General features: G+C 43.4%; 1 protein-coding gene across 2 annotated transcripts in view; it reads right to left on the bottom strand.

Annotated features, from left to right (window-relative positions):
* PDZK1 (PDZ domain containing 1) overlaps positions 1–15858 on the bottom strand; it is a 29533-nt gene extending 13675 nt beyond the window's left edge. The window contains exons 1-5 of one of the 2 annotated variants that reach the window (XM_063442295.1): positions 15752–15858; positions 3939–4150; positions 2694–2946; positions 2187–2323; positions 818–1013 (exon numbers count right to left, since the gene is read on the bottom strand). In XM_063442295.1, the coding sequence (XP_063298365.1) occupies positions 818–1013; positions 2187–2323; positions 2694–2946; positions 3939–4148 (796 nt within the window). In that variant the 5' untranslated portion in view covers positions 4149–4150; positions 15752–15858. Of the gene's footprint in view, positions 1–817; positions 1014–2186; positions 2324–2693; positions 2947–3938; positions 4151–6333; positions 6588–15751 lie in introns of those variants that run through there. The other variant, XM_063442285.1, reaches the window with a different exon arrangement.
* Positions 15859–21688: the final 5830 nt, after the last annotated feature.

Below are 21688 nucleotides of genomic sequence, written 5' to 3'. Positions count from 1 at the left end.
GACAAATGAGTTGTAAAATTTAGGCCAAATATATCAGAAAAATATATCACAGTTGAAAATATATTTATAACCTTAAGAAGATCTTGCCTAAGATTTGCAGCTAGGAAGTCAGTCAGCCACAATTTATTGTTCAAAATGTTGCGCTAAGCATCATCAGTGGGCTGCAGTGGTTATGGTGCTAGGAGTAGCCATACCCGGTTTCCTGGTAATGGGGCAGACCTTTTAGCTCTAAAGCTCCCTGGCGGTCTAGTGACACGCTGCGACATTCAAGTCAGCTGACCTCTCTCAGCCAATGACTATCATTCTGTGCAGCGACAGTTGCACACAATTGACATTAATCAGCTAGGAACTCTTATTCCGGGTTGGCTGATGACATCCCCATATCCCAATACACTGCTGGAGTTGGAGGTACACATCAGCAGAGGGGTTAAACTGTATGTGTAGTAATTCGTAGGAAAACGCTGCACATACAGACTCAAGGCACGATAGCCACTTCTAATCACTGACGTGGTCATGGTGCTGGGAGTAACCCTTTAAGGGATGCATCCATTTCACTCATTATCCATATAACTGAACCTGCAATGTTCCGCTTGGAAGTCTTTGTTCCCTAAACATTAGGTAATAGATTCTTAAATTCATATACGTTTGTTGAATTGAGCCAAATGTTTTTTTTTTGTTTTTTGTTTTCCATAATTGTCAAAACACGATTAAAAAGAAGGCATTGAAAGTTTGAACTATTTCGGCACATGAAGTACAATGGATGTGTTTGGATGAATGCATGATGTCCTACCCTGTTTAACATGTGAAAGCAGCTTACCTTTTCGATTTTTTTCCTGTCTCAAATAAAACCCGTATCCACTTGGCTCTTTCTTTAAATCCACAGTTCTTGGCTTAGAAGGTAAGTGTTCTAGAGTAGCCGTGTCTGCTGTGATTTTCAGCTTCATTTTTGTAAAGTAATCTTCTGTTTCTTTATCAGCCAACAGGAAAACAATGATGGACCCAGACTCCTTTACCTGAAAATATATATAAAAATATTAGGAAAATGGAATGTTCTTGGAGGATCATGTTACTTACAATGTTTGTTTTTGGGGATGAAAAATAATAGAAAATATGTAGTTACGTAGATAGCAGCATTGACTGGTCCGTTAGCCACCACTGACTAGTGATTGGAAACGCCTTGCGGTCCTACATCCTAGTGATGGAAAGTGGTGGAGTAAAGAAGTGTTCTCCTTCATTCCTACTCATTGCACACATTGTAGCAGTTAATGTATGGATGAGAAGATACATTGTATCCCATTCATTCACTGATTTGGCACAGTGAACTCCTGATCTGTCACCACACTAGACATTTTCAGCCCAAAGTGTGAAATAACTGCTGGCAAAAGGTAGTGTGTTTACAGGGGTTGCCGAGGGAAAGCTAAGCCAAGCTAAACTAGCTTTAAAAAGCTCAGTACAAGAACCTGTAAATACTCAAAGATTGTAATTCGTAGATCCTCACACACTATGGATTCAGGCAAAATGGAAAGGGCATGCCTTTATCCTTACAAGCCTCCATCATCTGCAGATGCACACATGGTCTACAGGTGGCCTGCTGGGACTTCACTGCCAGCTGGTGTGACTACATGAGCACCGATAACGGGACAAGCACTCATGTTTAGTACATAGGGAATGGATATCAGAAAATCTTCCAGTACAGTTTAGCAAACCATTGGATATTGGGAACAGATGGTTACAATGTTGAAGATATTGAACTCTCAAAGAGGCTAAAGCAGAGAGTCACAAAGGAGCTAATAGTATGCTTTATAGTAAGAACCCGTGCTCAGGGAAGAATGTAGCAGAGTATATTGCAGACTAGCAAGCAGAGTCATGTCACGTGTTGCTTGAAGCCTGCTATCAGTCCCTAGCACAGTGTATGGCCTCCTGGCAGTCTAAGTTAAGGCAGATGTATTAAGAGTAAATATTAGGGGGAACTACAGACAGTTACTTGGGGCTCCTGAAAAACAAGAGATTCCCGGTTGTAATATCAAATTAAATATTTATGCATAAAAGCTTAAAAGGTTGGGGCTTGGTGCACCTAGCGATACTATATCTGCATCGGTGGAACGCATCATAAATTAATACAGGGATCTCCAGTCATCTTCATTCTACGGTGTTTTATTACAGCTAAGGAAATGATATAATCTTACCTTTTGGATTATTTGTTCATGTGAGTCATTCTCAACATTGTTTCCATTCATTTCGATGATATGATCGCCATCTCGTACTCCGGCTTTGGCCGCAATGCCATTAGGAGCCAGTGACCCCAAGAATACGCCACTAGTACCTAGAACATCATGTGTGTTACTTTCAATAGCAATGTTCTACTAAACTCATGAAGGAACTCTGTAAAGCGATACATTATAGAGAAAGTGTACATAATATTCACATAACATAAAAACGGAGTATAACCTTACATCAGGGTATATAGTGTATCACTGTTTGAAGATGTGGACAAGTGGACAGCCAAGCTAAGCAAGTCAACATATATTCTCAAATTTTCATACTTGGAGCAACTCATGAAGAATATGCCTCCATCACTCATTATTCATTAAAAAGAGTCAACATAAATTTTAAATTTCTCACCAAATTGGAAAAATTCTCCAAGTCATAAAATCACACCTGTGTGAATAGCCTTGAATGTGTTATAATCCCACCTGGTGTGCTTTTAAGAGAAAAGCCATATGAGCCGCCATCTTTAGCTAAGTAGCAGATTCGTGGTTTTGGAACAGAGTTTTGGACCTCATCTTTCTTTGGTGGCTGGCTGACTTCTGGCTGTGTTACAGGCTGTGCCGAGGTCTTGCTGAGTTTAGATAAATCTTCTCCTTTCCTCTTTGCATTTTCATAAGCAACTTCATCCAGAACTAAGAGGGTTACTGAATTTCCACTTTTCTTAATTATATCAACCACCTGTGATAAAAAAATATATATATATACTCTTAAATAACTGTATTTTCCTGCTAAACCATTGCAGCTTGCTGAAGTGCTTTGTGTGTGAAGACTGTGTCCTCTTTATTGTCATTTCACAAAAAGTGCAGATTTCAATAGAAATTGAAACTTTTATAAATTAACCTTGTTACACCCCCTGGCTGTCAATCGGACAATCTGTCCTGTTACTTCCTGGTTTAGTTAGCTCAGTGGAGCCAAGTTCATTAGGCAGCAATTGCCCCGAGCACATGCCTTGCAACAGGCTGCATTGAGCTGCATTAAGAATTGCGATTGGACAGCCACAGAAAGTCCATGTGGGGTTAAAAGGGGAGGGCTTGTAAAGGAAGCAGATATGATCTTTTGCAATCTGTTTTTAAATATACCACATTAACAAAATGCATAATTATATGTGTGCATAATTCAGCGTTTACTAAATAAATCTCATGGTATCCATAAGGCTTTCTTAATTAATATCACCATGACAACAACTTATTATTTTAACTGATGCATAATATAATAATTATAATATTCACAGCCAGCGATTGCTAGCCAGCTGTCACTTTAAAAAAAGTTTTGTAAAAAAGTCTATGGAGGTTAATCAGATCCGTTATTACGGTAGGCAGCAGGAGGGGGCATGTCCACTAAATGTATGAACTAGTGACTGGATAAAATAACAGGAAGGCAATGGCACCCCTGTACCCTCACCACTTGGCATTGAGTGGGGGGACCTAAAATTAAATAATTGGGAGTGAACAGATCAGCAACCAGCAGGGGGTAGTTATTAAACAAAAAAATGGGGGGACATTGAAAATCGCTGCTCACAATACATCCCATGAATACAACGGCCATTTAAACGTCGTGCTGTGTGGATCTGCCATTCACAGCCGCTTGCTCTCTTAACTTGTCAGTGAGTGAGATTTTATCAGTTCAAACCACAGTAAAATGTTTAACGTATATTTGCAGTGTATTGTTACCTCAGTGTGCTCCTTTTCATCCACAAATATGCCATCAACCGTCAGCACCCTGTCTCCATCCTTCAATCCAGATCTATCGGCTGAGCTGTCTTTTTCGATTGACCGAACAAGATGTCCCACTTCATTCTTCTCAATGCGTAAACTAAAACCAAATCCTTTCCCGTCTTGCTTGGTGACTAAGCATTCGCGTGGCTTAGTAGGGGAGGCCATTTCTGTCATACACAAAACATAAATTAAGTTTGTCTTTAATATTGATTGGACCTCGAGCAAGAATTTGTTTGGCCCCCCTAGGTACCAGACTGACTGACTGCGCTGATTCCAGTGCCCCAAGCTCCCACCTAAGTATGTGAGGGAAGGAGGGCAGCTTGTTTGTGTGTGCATATTAGGCAGTATCCGTTTGCATGTGTATCTATGTGTGTATTAGGTAATGTCTGTTTGGGTTAATGTGTTTGTGTATCGGTCCCCTTTAGTCCGTTGGACAAGTAGATTTTAAAAAATATATATCCATACCCCTGTATGTATCAATAGAGCAGTTTATGTGTGTGTGAGGCAGCGTGTGTATGTATTAGGCAGAGTGTGATTATATGTATTAGGCAGTGTGAGTGTGTATATGTATTAGGCATTGTGTGTGAGTGTGTATATGTATAAGGCAGAGTGTGATTATATGCATTAGGCAGTGTGTGTATTAGAAAGAGTTTGTGAGTATGATGCAGTTATGTTTTGGTGAATGTATGTATTAGACATTTTGTTTGCATGTATGTATAAGGCATAGTGTGTGTGTGTGTGTGTGTGTGTGTATTAGGCATTGTGAGTGTGTATATGTATATGTATATGTATAAGGCAGTTTGCTAAGAGAGAGGGATACTCCACACAAAGTATTTTAACTTGCTGAAGTGCTTTCTGTGTCTGGAGTTTGTCATTTTCTTGACAGTTTATAAAATGGTTGATCTCAATAGAAATTGGACCTTTTATAATTGGGGTCCAAACATCTCCCTGTCTGTCACACAGCCAAGAAGGTTTTCTTACACTTCCTTTAGCTCCAGAGAGCTAACAGAAAAGGCAGGTGTGCTGTACTAGCGTGTGCCCGCCTTCTCCCTTTCTCAATGAGTTTAACTAGGGAAATACGGGAAAGCTGTGATGTGCACAACTGCAGCCCCAGAATAGAGGCTTCTCAGTAAGGCTTGCAGGAAAAAAAAGTATATTTTCTTTGGAGGTATTTGTACTAAATTGTTAAATTACCACTATAGGCATCCAGACCACTTCAGCTTAATAAAGTGGTCTGAGTGCTAGGTCCACATAGTATTAACCCTTTCTTCTGTAAACATAGCAGGTTCAGAGAATGCTATGTTTACATATGGGTTAATCCAGCCTCTCTAGTGGCTGTCTCATTGACAGCCGCTAGAGGCGCTTCCACGCTTCTCACTGTGAAAATCACAGTGAGAAGACGCCAGCGGGAGGGAGTCCCGGCGCTGGGAAAGGTAAGTGTTTAACGCCTTCCTCTCCATCCAGCCCAGCGGGAGTGGGACCCTGAGGGTGGGGGCACTATAGTGGTCCTTTAAGAAATCAGTGGAATGGTACCTTTTTGAGTTTAGTGAATAAACGTGTAGAACGATCTCATGAGCTGGTGGCAAAATGGACCTTTGCCTAGGGAGGCATAATTCCTTGCACCGGCTCTGACAGACCCACGCACAGCCAGATACACACACTGGCGCACGCGCAGCCAGATACACACACTGGCGCACGCGCAGCCAGATACACACACTGGCGCACGCGCAGCCAGATACACACACTGGCGCACGCGCAGCCAGATACACACACTGGCGCACGCGCAGCCAGATATACACACTGGCGCACGCGCAGCCAGATACACACACTGGCGCACGCGCAGCCAGATACACACACTGGCGCACGCACAGCCAGATACACACACTGACGCACGCACAGCCAGATACACACACTGACGCACGCACAGCCAGATACACACACACACACACACACACACACACACATATATATATATATAGATAAGTGTCAATTTAGATATTTTAATGTCTGTCCTCTAACAGCTCCTGGATAGCAACTCCCAGCAATCTTGGCCAATATAATGTCTCAACTCTGTTCTTATCGACCCTGGTAGAGAATTTGGCAAAAGTGACGTTTGGAAATAGTGTGCAGCCTTTAAGACTTTATGCAATAATAGAAGTTAAAATAAATATTTTTGAATTTTATTAATAGGGAACGGTCAGGTGCTTCTAGGGTTTGTAACATGTAGTTATCCTCTGTATGAAACACAGGGGTGTTTGTAATGTCTGATGAATAAAAGTGAAATCAGCAATTAGCAAAACAAATTAGCAAAAACAAAGTTGCATGTTTAGCTGCCTTCCTGTCTCCTTACCTTTTGGGTACAGAGGGGTGGCTTCACTGGGGTCCAGAAGGGGCTTGCTGGCCCAGGCTGATGGGAGTCTGCCATCAGTTTTCCTGGGCCCTCTCCTCCACCATGTTTTCATCTTCCTCTGTGTGCCTCCTCCCCAGCGGCACTGATGAGGAAGTGATCTGACCTCACTGGGAGGAAATGGAAGTGAACTGACCTTACTTCCTCCCAGCATGGCGGGTTGGACAAAGAGAAGCACAGGGCAGTCAGCCACCCCCATATTACAGGGGCCAAGACCAGAGCAGTATTAAAGGGACACTATAGTCACCCAGACCACTTCAGCTCAATGAATTGGTCTGGGTGCCAGGTCCCCCAGGTTTTAACTCTGCAGCTGTAAATATAGCAGTTTCAGAGAATGCTATGTTTACATTGCAGGGTTAATCCAGCCTCTAGTGGCTGTCTTCCTGACAGGTGCTAGAGGCGCTTCTGCTTCCAGCGTGCAGAACATCCATAGGAAACATTGAGAAATGCTTTCCTATGGGCGTTTTTAATGTGCGCGCGGCTCTGGCCCCGCATGCGCATTCCTCTCTACTCGGGAGCTGACGTCAGAGTGGGAGGAGAGGTCACCCGGCGCTGGATTAAAGTAAGTAGCTGAAGGGGTTTTAACCCCCTCAGCCCAGCGGGAGGGGTCCCTGGAGTAACTAGCAGCTGCCCCGTTTGCCCCGCGTTAAAGATGGTCTTAAGTTAATCAAATAAAAGATGATTTTTAACTTCATTTCACTTCTTTATTTATCCGCTTATACATATCCAAAAGTCAGGTCGCACACTTTTCATTATTTTTATATCAGTAAAATGTTACCCATGTCTGTTATGAGCTAATAATGAGAAATGGACATTGAATTCATGTATTTGGAAAGCCATACCACCCAACTGTCTCAACTCGGACAAGACAGTCCTGATTTGGCAATGCACTCCCAATGAAAGCAGAGAACTTGGCCATGAAGAACAATGCCTGATTCAAGGAATTTCAACCCATGCAAAATAATGTTTCTACAACATTTTGCTCATGGGCAGCATATGGGCCCCTAACGGATAGGCCTCTCGATACAGCTTTATTAAAAAAATTGGTATTCATTCAGTGTCCCCAATGGTTTATCGTCATATCGGCCCATCCTGTCAAGATTTCATACCTCTCAATGTTATGGGAAATAGAAAAATATTGCAATATCAATTTTCACAGGTCTGAATTTCGAAGGCGCTATTCATATTTTATAATGCACCGTTACTAAACACAATATAAAATCCCGTTAATAATTAGCAATTCATTAATGTTCATAAAGTCACTCATTAACCGCCATTAACACGTCAGGTGCTTGGAGGCACGCCACAGACCTTTATATTAATAAATAAATAACCTGGATAGAATGCAAGGGACAATTTACATAGAGATATGTTAGCTAAATGAGAGGTTCTCTGCTCTGCCTGTGTAACAGTGCAGCTGTATCAATTAACTATGTGATTATCCTACACTGGAGTAAGGCTGCCATTATACAGCGCTATGGAATCTGATGGGGCTATATAAATAAAATAATAATGGATATCACATGAAAGAGGCTGCCCTGCTACATGTAGCAATCCTATGCTAACTGATTAATGGCTCAATTTCCTTCCTGCACTATTTAAATTCTACATACCCCAAGCCAATACTTTCCATGTGCTGCCCAGCAATATGTATAAATTATATGTATCCAGGGAAACGAGGCATTCAATATATACAATTATAAACAATGAAATTCTGGAGCAATAGAACTGTGTGAATTTAGACATGATTCTGGATCAGCCTTCATTAATGACTTGTTAAAGATTGGAGACATCTGGGAGCATTGGGATAAGTTACAGCCTGAGGATCCAGGCAGTGAGCTGTGACACACAGCCAATCACATGATAAATGGACCATAGGGACAGGTAAGGACATTTTCAGGTTCATTGGGGGCTTGTGGTCAAGGATGTAACACCATAGAAGGAAAATAACTGCAAATCTCAGAGAGTCAGGCAGACTACATCGTGGCTTGGTATGACTGAGAAATGAGACACAGGCACCAAGTCTGCAAAATGTTAAGATCAGCATTACATGGGTCACTCAGTGTATGATGGCAATGGCATTACATGTGGGTGTTACATCATGATTTGCATGTTTTAGAATTGGAAATTAGATAGAATGATAGTGTCTGTTCACTCCTGGGTCTTAAAGCTCCTCTGTATCCTGGATCTTAAAGCGTCTGTCTCCTCCTGGATCTTAAAGCGTCTGTCTCCTCCTGGGTCTTAAAGCGTCTGTCTCCTCCTGGGTCTTAAAGCGCCTCTGTCTCCTGGATCTTAAAGCGTCTCTGTCTCCTTCTGGATCTTAAAGCGTCTCTGTCTCCTGGGACTTAAAGCGTCTCTGTCTCCTGGATCTTAAAGCGTCTGTCTCCTTCTGAATCTTAAAGCATCTCTGTCCCCTACTGGATCTTAAAGCGTCTCTGTCCCCTTCTGGATCTTAAAGCGTCTCTGTCTCCTTCTGGATCTTAAAGCGTCTCTGTCCCCTTCTGGATCTTAAAGCGTCTGTCCCCTTCTGGATCTTAAAGCGTCTCTGTCTCCTTCTGGATCTTAAAGCGTCTCTGTCTCCTTCTGGATCTTAAAGCGTCTCTGTCTCCTTCTGGATCTTAAAGCGTCTCTGTCTCCTTCTGGATCTTAAAGCGTCTCTGTCTCCTTCTGGATCTTAAAGCGTCTCTGTCTCCTTCTGGATCTTAAAGCGTCTCTGTCTCCTTCTGGATCTTAAAGCGTCTCTGTCTCCTTCTGGATCTTAAAGCATGTCTGTCCCCTTCTGGATCTTAAAGCGTCTCTGTCTCCTGGATCTTAAAGCGTCTCTGTCCCCTTCTGGATCTTAAAGTGTCTCTGTCCCCTTCTGGATCTTAAAGTGTCTCTGTCCCCTTCTGGATCTTAAAGCGTCTCTGTCCCCTTCTGGATCTTAAAGCGTCTCTGTCTCCTTCTGGATCTTAAAGCGTCTCTGTCTCCTTCTGGATCTTAAAGCGTCTCTGTCTCCTTCTGGATCTTAAAGCGTCTCTGTCTCCTTCTGGATCTTAAAGCGTCTCTGTCTCCTTCTGGATCTTAAAGCGTCTCTGTCTCCTTCTGGATCTTAAAGCGTCTCTGTCTCCTTCTGGATCTTAAAGCATGTCTGTCCCCTTCTGGATCTTAAAGCGTCTCTGTCTCCTGGATCTTAAAGCGTCTCTGTCCCCTTCTGGATCTTAAAGTGTCTCTGTCCCCTTCTGGATCTTAAAGTGTCTCTGTCCCCTTCTGGATCTTAAAGCGTCTCTGTCCCCTTCTGGATCTTAAAGCGTCTCTGTCCCCTTCTGGATCTTAAAGCGTCTCTGTCCCCTTCTGGATCTTAAAGCGTCTCTGTCCCCTTCTGGATCTTAAAGCGTCTCTGTCTCCTTCTGGATCTTAAAGCGTCTGTCCCCTTCTGGATCTTAAAGCGTCTCTGTCTCCTTCTGGATCTTAAAGCGTCTCTGTCTCCTTCTGGATCTTAAAGCGTCTCTGTCTCCTTCTGGATCTTAAAGCGTCTCTGTCTCCTTCTGGATCTTAAAGCGTCTCTGTCTCCTTCTGGATCTTAAAGCGTCTCTGTCTCCTTCTGGATCTTAAAGCGTCTCTGTCTCCTTCTGGATCTTAAAGCATGTCTGTCCCCTTCTGGATCTTAAAGCGTCTCTGTCTCCTGGATCTTAAAGCGTCTCTGTCCCCTTCTGGATCTTAAAGTGTCTCTGTCCCCTTCTGGATCTTAAAGTGTCTCTGTCCCCTTCTGGATCTTAAAGCGTCTCTGTCCCCTTCTGGATCTTAAAGCGTCTCTGTCTCCTTCTGGATCTTAAAGCGTCTCTGTCTCCTTCTGGATCTTAAAGCGTCTCTGTCTCCTTCTGGATCTTAAAGCGTCTCTGTCTCCTTCTGGATCTTAAAGCGTCTCTGTCTCCTTCTGGATCTTAAAGCGTCTCTGTCTCCTTCTGGATCTTAAAGCATGTCTGTCCCCTTCTGGATCTTAAAGCGTCTCTGTCTCCTGGATCTTAAAGCGTCTCTGTCCCCTTCTGGATCTTAAAGTGTCTCTGTCCCCTTCTGGATCTTAAAGTGTCTCTGTCCCCTTCTGGATCTTAAAGCGTCTCTGTCCCCTTCTGGATCTTAAAGCGTCTCTGTCCCCTTCTGGATCTTAAAGCGTCTCTGTCCCCTTCTGGATCTTAAAGCGTCTCTGTCCCCTTCTGGTTCTTAAAGCGTCTCTGTCCCCTTCTGGATCTTAAAGCATCTCTGTCTCCTTCTGGGTCTTAACCCCTTAACGACGAGTGACGGACGAGGTCCGTCACTCAGGGGATTGCCATAACGACGAGTGATGGACCTCGTCCGTCACCCAGTAAAATTAACCCCAGATCGCCGCGATCGCGGGGTTAATGGTGCTCCGGTCTGCCTCTGTATTAGAGGCAGACCGGGAGCACCGACTTGCGCTGTCCCAGCACATGTGCCCGCTCTGACAGCATGTCAGAGCGAGCACATGTGCTGTGTATACTCACCTTCCGCCTCCCTGCACTTCCGGGTTCACTGTGAAGTGCAGGGAGACGGATCATCAGTGATCCTACCCCCTGTTAAAAAAATAAATAAAGTTAAATTAAAATCCCACCCCCCTTTACCCAGTTTAATAAAAAATTAACCCCTTCCCTGCCAATTGATCACTGACTACAGTGATTAATTGGCAGGGATTACATTTTACTATGATCTGATTTTTTTTTAACCCCTGAGGGTTAATTCTTTTTTTTTTTTTTATCCCTCAGGGGTTAAACTTATTTTATTAATTCATTTAAATATTTTAAAATTATAAATTTAGCTAGCTGGGGAGGGTGGAAGTTAGTGGGGAATTGGGGGATTTAGTGTTAGGCTAACTAGGGGTTAACGTTAAAAAAGTTTTAAAATAAGCTTTAAAAAGTTACAAAATTAAGTTTAAAAAAAGTTTTAATAAGGTTTAAGTAAAAAATTAAAAAAAATAAACCCTTTACCCAGTCCAAATAAAAATTAACCCCTTCCCTGCCAGTCGATCACTGCCTACAGTGATCAAAATACAGATCACAGTATTATACTGTGATCTAATTTTTTTTTAACCCCTGACGATTAACTTTTATTTATTTTTTAACCCTCAGGGGTTAGATTTATTTAATTAACTAATTTAAATATTGTATAATTCAATATTTTGCTAGCTGGGGTGGGTGGGAGTTATGGGAAAATGGGGAATTTACTGTTAGTGTTGCTTACTGCTAGTTAGGGGTTAACGTAAAAAAAAAAAAAAGCTTAGAAAAATGTTAAATCTGTAAAAAAAAGTTTTACGAAAGTTTAGGAAACTTTAAAAAAATTAATAAGCAAAACAAAAGTTTTAAAAAGTAAAAAAGTTTTTAAAAGTTAAAAAATACATTTAAAAACGCACATTACCACTACAGCTGGAACAAACTAAAGAAAATATGATCCCACGCCAAGGTTCAAAATATGCCTTTTGCATTACCCCAAGGTGTATTCTTTAATAAATAGTATGTGTTTGTGGGGAAGTTTCAATAACCAACCATCTGAACTACTCCAAATTGGAACATGGACACAGCATAAAAAATGATCCCACGCTAAGGTTCAAAATATGCCTTTTGAAATACCCTGGGATAGCCTGGTAAAATACTCTAAAATGGGACATGGGCACAGCGTAAAAATGTAAAGTTTGAAAAAAAATGGAATAGCTGTGTCCCAAATGTGCACCTCCGATCAGGGCCGGCGCGTCCATAAAGCGGCACAGGCGGCCGCCTTAGGGCGCACCGGCTCTGGGGGCGCCAGATTTCAGTGACCGGCAGGAGGGAAGCGCTCCCTCCTGCCAGGTCACCTTCTGGACCCCCGGCGGGCGGCAGCATTCTAATGAGAGGTGGCGAGGGAGCTCTAACCTGTCTGCTCTGCTCCCTCGCGCGATGTTTGCTGATTCTGCGGGAGACGGAATATGATGTCATATTCCGGCTCCCGGCATCAGTAGACAGCCCGCAAGGGAGCAGAGCAGACAGGTTAGAGCTCCCTCGCCGCCTCTCACTAGAACGCTGCCGCACTGAAGCCCCACTGGACCCCAGGGACAGATCCACGCCAGCTCTCCAGGTAGGGAGGCTGGGTGGACATTAGTAATAATTTGTGTGTGTCTGAAAGTGTGTGTCTGTGTATGTGTTTGTGAGTGTTTGTGTCTGTGTGTATGTGTGAGTTTGTGTCTGTGTATGTGTTTGTCTGTGAGTGTCTGTGTATGTGTTTGTCTGTGAGTGTGTATGTATGTGTGAGTGTGTGTCTGTGTGTGTGTTTGTCTATGAGTGTGTGTGTGTCTGTGTATGTGTTTGTCTGTGAGTGTGTGTATGTGTCTGTGTATGTGTATGTGTGTGTCTGTGAGTGTGTGTCTGTAAGTGTGTGTGTGTGTGTGTGTGTTTATGCATTTGTGAGTGTGTGTGTGTGTCTGTGAATGATTGTATGAATGTGTGTGTCTGTCAGTGTATGAGTGTGTTATGTCAGTGTGAGTGTGTCTATCAGTGTGTGTTTGTGAGTGTCTGTCAAATCAGTGAGAGTATGTTTGTGATTGAGTGTGTGTCTGTCAATGAATGAGTGTGTGTCAGATCAGTGAGTCTGTGTCTGTCAGTGACGTCTGTGTGTTTGTCATTGAGTGTGTGTGGCTGTTAGTGTGTATACACCACTGAGTGTAGTGTGGCGGAGCGGAGCGCAGTACAGGAGCTTCTGTTTCCTGTACCCGGCCAGACTGACAGGAAGTGCTCACTGAAAGAGCACTTCCTGTCAGTCCAGCCAGGTACAGAAAACTGAAGCTCCTGTAGAGGATCTGCTCCGCAACGCTACAAGACAGGTAGGAGGCACACCAGGAAGGGGAGTGTGACCGCTAAGAGGGTGGGGGGTGCACCAAGGGACAGAGAGGGGAGGGGAGAGAAACACCAAGGGACAGGAAAAAGAGGGGGGGGGGGAGGAACACTAAGGGACAGGGAAGAGGGAGGGGCTGGTTAGGAGGCACATCGGTGAAGATGTTAATTTTAGAGGAGGGGGGCGGAAAAATGCATCTTCGCCTATGTACCCAAAAATCCTTGCACCGGCCCTGCCTCCGATGTCCACATATACCTAGCAAAGGTACATAAGGGGGTATTTTTGTACTCAGCAGACATAGCTGAGCAACATATGAAGTATTATACAGTGGTAGTACACATAAGGTTTGCAAAATATACTGTGCAAACTCACTTTGTGTGTCAAAAAGGCAGAAAAAAACGCTTATTACCACTACACTTGGTACACGCTAGCCAGAAAAATGATCCCACGCTAAGGTTCAAAATATGCCTTTTGAAATACCCTGGGGTGTCTACTTTAAGAAATGGCAGGCCTTTGTGGGGTAGTTTGAATTTAAAACCTGCGAAGATGCTTGGAAATTGCACATAGGCCCAGCGTCAAAATTCAAGTTCGGTAAAAACTGATATGGCTTGGTCTCCTATATGGCACTGTAGCTTCACGAAATAGTGCCATAGACATACAATGGGGGTGTCTTTTTACTCAGAGACTTAGCTGAGCATAATTTGGGGGTTTTGAACTTAGTGGCACATATGAAATATACAAAATGTCCAGCAAAAATGCAATCCGTATGTAAAAAAAATGCCCCAAATTATTTTTTACCACATACTTTAGCATATATTGGTGGAAAAATGGGGGCATGTTAAGGCACAATATGCACATTATGAGATACCCTGGAGTGTCTACTTTTACAAATGGTAGGCCTTTGTGGGGTTTTTTGAACAGTCAATCTGTTATAATACCCCAAATGGAAGCATAGGCTCATTAAATCCGTCTCTCAAAACTCTACTGTGAATACTGAAAAGGGCAGGTCTCCTGTATGGCACTGTAGCTTCACGAAATAGTGCCATAGACATACAATGGGGGTGTCCTTTTACTCAGCAGGTGTAACTGAACACAAAATAAAACTTTGTACAGGAATAGCACACACCAACTTTACAAAATACACATGAGAAGTTCTTTGTTATAAGTTTGTGTGCCAAAAACAAAAAAAAAAGTAAAAAAAAATTCTCCAATATTTAGCAGAGGTTGGCGGTGAAATGACTACGTAGAAAGTGTCAAAACAACCTTGGGTAAATAGCCTGTGGTGTCTACTTTATATAAATATATACTTTTGTGCGGAAATTTTGTTTTCTTTTATGGCTATTAAGCTTACAAGACAAACATACCAAATTCTAAAATCGCTCCACATTAAAAGTTTATTTTACTCCTTGTGCTTTGTGACCTGTAACTACCAAAAAAAAACTGAAAATCCCAGACACATTATTTATTCTGTAAATCAGAACAACTACATTAATTTATTTTTAATTGCTTTCTTTAACCTGTACGAATTATGCACACATTATTATTGCAAAAACTGTAAAAAAAACAATTTGTAATTTTTTTTGCATTTTTCTATATATATATATATATGTTACATCAAATTAAAGACCTTTCTGTCCTCTAAAAAACAGTATATAATATGTGTCGGTGCAATAAACGAGAGAGATGCAAATTGCAGTTGAACTCAAACAGCATGAAAATGCAAAAATTGCTTGTGTCATTAAGCGTAAGACAAGCTTCTGAAGCTGTGTCCTTAAGGGGTTAAAGGATGGCAAACCACGGCTGTCCATATATTTTTGGACTGTAGTTCCTGCATGCTTAGCTAATTTGTTGCACCGTTACCTGTAAAGATCATCATAAAGTCTGCCCTTAGATTAGATTTTACTAAGCTGACCAATATGTATCCATACCAACATGAACATCAACATTTCTCTTATGTTTTATTGATTTTTGCTAGCATCCATTACAGTAAATGTATCAACATATTCCCCAATCTATACACTTGTTTTTTGAAGTACTTGAATGTTATAATGCCAATAATGCTTCAATATTTAGCATGTACCCATCATTCACCCATATAATCTACGTGTGAAATGGGAAGAATTAACTAGGGATTTGCAATCTCGACTCGTCTATTTTCTTTCCAATTCTTCTATTTTGCCCTCAATGTGCTGTTCCTCTCTCAATTCACAATTCCTGATTATGTAAAATATATATCTCACTATTCTATTGAACATTCCTTCTCATTCTGCTCCAGAATTCGTAACATTAAGTACAAAATTCAGTTCCTGACTGCCCACTAACTGTCTATGTTCCTCAACTTTAAGATTTAGAGAAATCCAATCTATCCTAGAGAACCCTTGCCTACAGCACATAAAAGATTTTCTTCCTACAAATTATCATGCCTGATACTTGGTGCTCTCCCTCCAAAAAATCTCAATTAATTAACTGTCTACCCCAAAATATTCCCTTCTGGACTCGCTTTCCTTACCTGTAGGGCTGTGATGGAGATTGCAGCTCAGAGTCCTCTACCTGAGCAAGATGTTTTTCCTTGAGCTTGCAGTACACCGCTGGACTTTGACTGGCCAAAGGTTGAAGTAAAAGATGATCAATTTAACTATACGGTGGCAGATTATCTTCCTCTCACCCTGTTTATATCTCTTGTATCACAAAACCCTGGTTATACTTTTACAATGGCCATCAGATATACATGCATTAGTTGCAGTGCAGTCACTTCTTTGGGAAACATTAAGTCATGGCTATGATCTGGCTCGAGAAAATACCTTTTACAATTTGGAATCTGGGTCTGAGGGAGCGTTATGTCCTTATCTAATGTCATGCGTGAAGAAAACAAGTTATTTTATATTGCATGGTAGATTATCATGCTCGTTACATAACAATGATATTAATGATGATAATAGCAGTAAAGTAGTTAATTAGGGAATTCAAGTGTACCTGGGCACACGTAGATTGTAAGCTCTTTATAACAGTCTACTATCTACCCAAGCAAGGTTTTTTTTTTTTTTTTTTTTTTTTTATTAAACAGAATTTTAAGGAATTGAAAACCAAACTGCAGAATTAAGGAAAAATGTGCTGATTTGAAAAACATTATTTAAATTCCAGTACCATGATAGCTTATCTATTTTGGTCTAAAAATTAAAATTTAGTTATCAGTTTTTCAGTACAGGGCAGAGCAATCAGAAAAGGCACTCGCCAACTGGCGCATTGCTGGAGAGGATTTGGCACAACAGGTACCTGCTCTGCCCCCGTTGTATGTGACTTCAGAGCGGTGTTGCTCGGAACTGGTGGGATCTCTCTGCACTGATTTCCCAGTTTTCTTGCGCGGGCTGTACTGGTGCTGGAGCTGGGATATGACCTGGATCCAGCCCGGTATCAGTACAGAGCAATCAAGGAGCTGGACAGTCAGTGCGAGAGACCCCATCAGCAAACCACGAGACCCCAGGAATGAGGTTCCACTCCAGCTCTATAAATAAATAGAATATAAATGTAGTGTGTGTATATCAGTCTGTGTGGTGTATGAGTCTGGGTGTGTATGACTGTATATGTAGATATTACTGGCTGTGACAGTAATGGGATTGTGAGAGCAGCAGGACAGATACATGTGTATCATTCTGTGTTGTGTTATAAAACCCACGGACCATATAAAGATGGATATTGTCCTGTGTGCTGAGATAATCATTAGCTGTGAGCCAGTTTGCACGATTTTCATTTGCTTTTCATGTGAATGTGCTAGCACGGCTTAGTTAATGTGTACCTGTGGACAGAAGAATCTTGTAAACGGGGGTTAATTACAAAAAGCAATTCTAGGGCAAAGTTCTCAAAACAGAGCAACCACTACGAGCATTATTTTGGTTTCCATGGTGATTGCTCTGCTTTTACAGTTTTACTATAGATACGGTTCCCAGATGTCCGGGATTGACCGGGATTGTCCCTGTTTTAAAGCGCTGTCCTGGCGTCATACACAGTTGGTAAATGTGTCACAGTGGCGGAACTGCAGTCGATGCAGCTGCACCGGGGTCCACATGCTGTTGGGGGCATCCGGTGTCCTTCACACTTAGGGACACTCAATGGACATCTCTTATCAGGGGTCCGGCTTAGTCCCTTTAACAGCACAACCAGGCCCCGTCAGATGGTGCTGTGAGAAAGTGAGAGTGGATGACTTCCTCCCAGTTAACAGAGAGAGACACATAGGGAGGGAGGAGGGGGCAAGATAGAGTGGAGGCACACGGGGAAAAGAGCAGACTCCCAGCAGGGCCAACTGGACCCCAGGAGAGCCACCCTCCTGCACTTAGATGGTATGGAAACAGGAAGGTGACCAGGGGAGGGCTGGCAGCCTTAGGCCTGGGGGGCAAAACCAGTCAAGTGGCCCATTGCGCCACCAAATCAGTTCACCATCCATGCCCACCTTTTCCTGGTTTTATAACGGATATTGATGTTATGCTAATCAGTAGCTCTTTGCCATACCCACTCCTTCACGGCTCTGACTTTCAATGTTGTCAGAGCACAGGCTGAGAATCTCTGAGCCTGTGCTCTGACTCACTAACTGAGCGCCGGAACCACGAGGGAGAGGATATGATCTGACTGCACCTACTGCTGGTGCGCACCAGTGGACCACCAGCGAATCGTTTAAATTAAATATGCTGGTGTACCCAACTTGTGAGCTGTGTTGGCCGCCGGGCGCCTCTGTTGTCATGGCACCCTGCATGACCGCACAGCTTGCCCACCCCAATGGCTGGCCCTGCTGACACACACTGACGTTACTACTTAGACATCCCTCAATATTAATACAGAGATGAGAGTAAACACCAATAAACTGTGGAAACAGAGCTGATCCCCCCAAATTTATAAAGGTTTGCTTAGAGGATTTATTCAAGATTAAATCATGCCTCCTCCTCTCTCCCCCATGCGCTGCTCTGTAGGCTGGGAGGAAGTGAAGAGTAATCACAGTCTCCCAGCACAACGCCACCTGTGGCTGCATGGGGAACAGCTGTTTAATGTAATGCTTGCAGGACGGCCAGCTGCCGCAGAACCTCTTTGTTTCCGTCTCTGCAAAGGGCTCCAGGCACTGCTTGTTGTGAGTGTGAGCCACTGTAAATTAGGGGCAGAGGGCACTTGCACTGCGGTCAAGACGGGTCTGGGCAGGAGGAGAGTACAGTTGTAACGAGTATATACCCCTACACGCAGGATCCAGCCTAACAGAAGACAGTACAGAGGAGAGATACGTCTACCGGACCTTAGAGTGGCCGGACTCGACGTAATAGGATAAGACAGAGTCAGGAACGATCCGAGGTCAAGGGCACAAAGAGACAGCGTAAACGAAAACTAGCCGGGGACTGGTACACAGGAATCAGCAAGCCGGCAAACAGTACAGAATAGGATAAAGCGAAAACGAAGTCAGAATACAAAGCCAAGGTCAAATACGGAGAAACACAACTGAACACAACAAGCACTAAAGGGAACTGTAGCAGAAACCACGATAGGGCAAGGAACTAAGGGAAAAGGGTAAGTATAAGTAGCCTTCAAACTAATGTGATTGGCTCCTGTCACTTCCACTCCCCCAACAGGTAAGTGTATGGGGTGATTGGCATGACAGGAGCCAATGGGAGCCTTTTTGCAATTTAGGCTCCCACTGTCTCTTTAAGAGCGCGCCCGAGATTCGCGGCGCGCTCTTAGCTGCAGGCGGGACACGTGACCGCTTCTCGCGGTCACTGCCCGCCTTCCTGTCTGAACAGTCGGACGAGCCGCGCGCGGCTCGTGCAGCCGCAGGACCGCGCGCGGCTTGAAGAGAGGACCGCGTCCGGCCCCCGGATAAGGTAAGTACCGCTACAGTACCCCCCCCTGAGGACACGCCCTCCGGGCGGGCAGGACCAGGCCTGGCAGGAAAACGCGAATGGAAAGAACGTACAAGGCGGGGAGCATGAACAGCATCCGCAGAAATCCAACTGCGCTCCTCAGGCCCATAACCCTTCCAATGTACCAAGTACTGAAGCCGACCCCTAAGAAAACGAGAGTCAATAACAGCAGATACTTCGAACTCCTCATGACCCTCCACAGAGACAGGAGGGGGAGGGGGAGTATGCCGGGTATAGCGGTTGCGTACGTAAGGCTTCAACAAAGAGGTGTGAAATACATTGGGTATACGCAGATTCTTAGGCAGACCCAAGGCATAAGAAACGGGATTAACCTTATGTATAATGCGATAAGGACCAATGAAGCGGGGAGCCAATTTCATAGAAGGCACCCGGAGGCGAATATTCCGTGTGGAAAGCAAAACCCTGTCCCCCACAACATAGGAAGGAGCCGCTCTGCGATGCTTGTCAGCCTGAGCCTTCTGGCGGGCAGCAGAGTCCACCAAAGAACGCTGAACCTGCTCCCAAGTACTACGCAAACCAGCCAAATGCTCATCCAGAACTGGCATGCCCTGAGAGGAGAATGCAGCCGGAAGAACAACGGGATGCTGGCCATAGACAACGTAAAAAGGGCTTTTGCCGGAAGAATCATGAGTGGCATTATTCCGAGCAAATTCAGCCCAAGGAAGCAGGTCAGACCAATTGTCCTGATGGTGAGACACAAAACAACGGAGGTACTGCTCAAGAGACTGGTTGGCACGTTCAGCAGCTCCATTAGACTGGGGATGGTAAGCGGAAGAAAATGAGAGGGAAATACCCATCTCCGAACAAAAGGCTTTCCAGAACCTGGAAATAAATTGGCTACCCCTATCGGATACAATAGATAAGGGAATACCATGTAATCGAAACACTTCTCTAGCGAAGATAAGAGCCAATTCCTTGGAAGTGGGCAACTTGCGAAGAGACACAAAGTGAGCCATTTTGGAAAACCGATCTACTATCATTAGGATGACTGTGTTACCATTCGAAGGGGGTAATTCAACACTAAAATCCATTGATAGATTAGACCAAGGTCTCTCGGGAACGGGCAACGGATGCAACAGCCCACAAGGAACTCTACGAGAGGTTTTCATACATGCACAAGTAGTACAAGCACTTATATAGTCAGTAACATCCTTACGTAAGGTATCCCACCAGAAATACCGAGAAACGGCTGACACTGTTTTGGAAATACCAGGATGTCCAGCAGTCTTAGTATCGTGATAAAGTGACAGAATATCCCGTCTCTCGGGAATGTCAACGAACAATTTATCATTAGGCCTCTCGCTGGGTGCCATGCCTTGTTTCGCTTGTATGGCCTGCAAGAGGGACGAGGAAATAGACAATATAGTAGTTGCTATTATCCTGTCTGGGGGAATGACAGGAGTGACATCAATCTCCTGTTTGTCAATAGTCTCGAATTGTCTGGACAGAGCGTCCGCTTTGGTGTTCCGGTCACCTGGCCTATAGGTGATTATATAATTAAAATGAGACAAGAACAGTGACCACCTAGCCTGCCTTGAAGACAATCTTTTAGCTTCGCTAAGGTAGGATAGGTTCTTGTGATCTGTAAATATGAGAATAGGATCCTTAGTTCCTTCTAGCAAATGTCTCCATTCTTTGAGTGCTAAAATGATAGCAAGGAGTTCGCGATTACCCACATCATAATTCCTCTCTGCCTTGGACATTTGTTTAGAAAAGAAGCCACAAGGATGCAATGGCTTGTCAGGAGACTCTCTTTGGGATAAGACAGCACCTACCCCTATATCGGAAGCATCAACCTCAAGTATATATGGCAATGAGGGGACAGGATGCTGTAAAATAGGGGCAGAGGCGAACGTAGTTTTAAGAAAGTCAAAAGCCTGAAGTGCCTCAGTAGACCAGACACGTGTATTGCCATCCTTTTTAGTCATACGAGTAATAGGCGCTACTATAGACGAAAAACCTTTGATAAAACGTCTATAATAATTAGAGAAACCCAGAAAACGCTGGATGGCTTTCAGACCTTGCGGCAGAGGCCATTCTATGACTGCAGCGAGCTTCTGGGGATCCATCCGAAAACCCTCGGCGGAAATCAAATACCCTAAAAACTGGACCTCGGACTGGTCGAATAGACATTTTTCTAATTTGCAATAAAGACCATTAGCAAGAAGGGTCTTCAGAACTGTTGTAACATGTCTGTGATGAGCGTGAATGTCAGTAGAATATATTAAAATGTCATCCAAGTACACAATAACAAATGAGTGAATAAAGTCCCTTAAGACATCATTAATAAATTCTTGGAACACTGCTGGGGCATTGCAAAGCCCAAATGGCATGACGGTATACTCATAATGACCTGACCGAGTGTTAAAGGCTGTCTTCCATTCGTGGTCCTTTTTAATACGTATCAAATTGTATGCTCCTCTAAGATCTAATTTGGTGAATACCGTAGCATGTTTGAGCCTGTCAAACAATTCTGTTATTAGAGGTATAGGGTAAGCATTTTTGATGGTGATCTTGTTAAGACCTCTATAATC

The sequence above is a fragment of the Pelobates fuscus genome, chromosome 1, assembly GCF_036172605.1.
Source record: "Pelobates fuscus isolate aPelFus1 chromosome 1, aPelFus1.pri, whole genome shotgun sequence".
Lineage (NCBI taxonomy): Eukaryota > Metazoa > Chordata > Amphibia > Anura > Pelobatidae > Pelobates > Pelobates fuscus.
The sequence above is the reverse complement of the archived record's forward strand: the minus strand, read 5'-3'. Positions and strand labels throughout refer to the sequence as shown.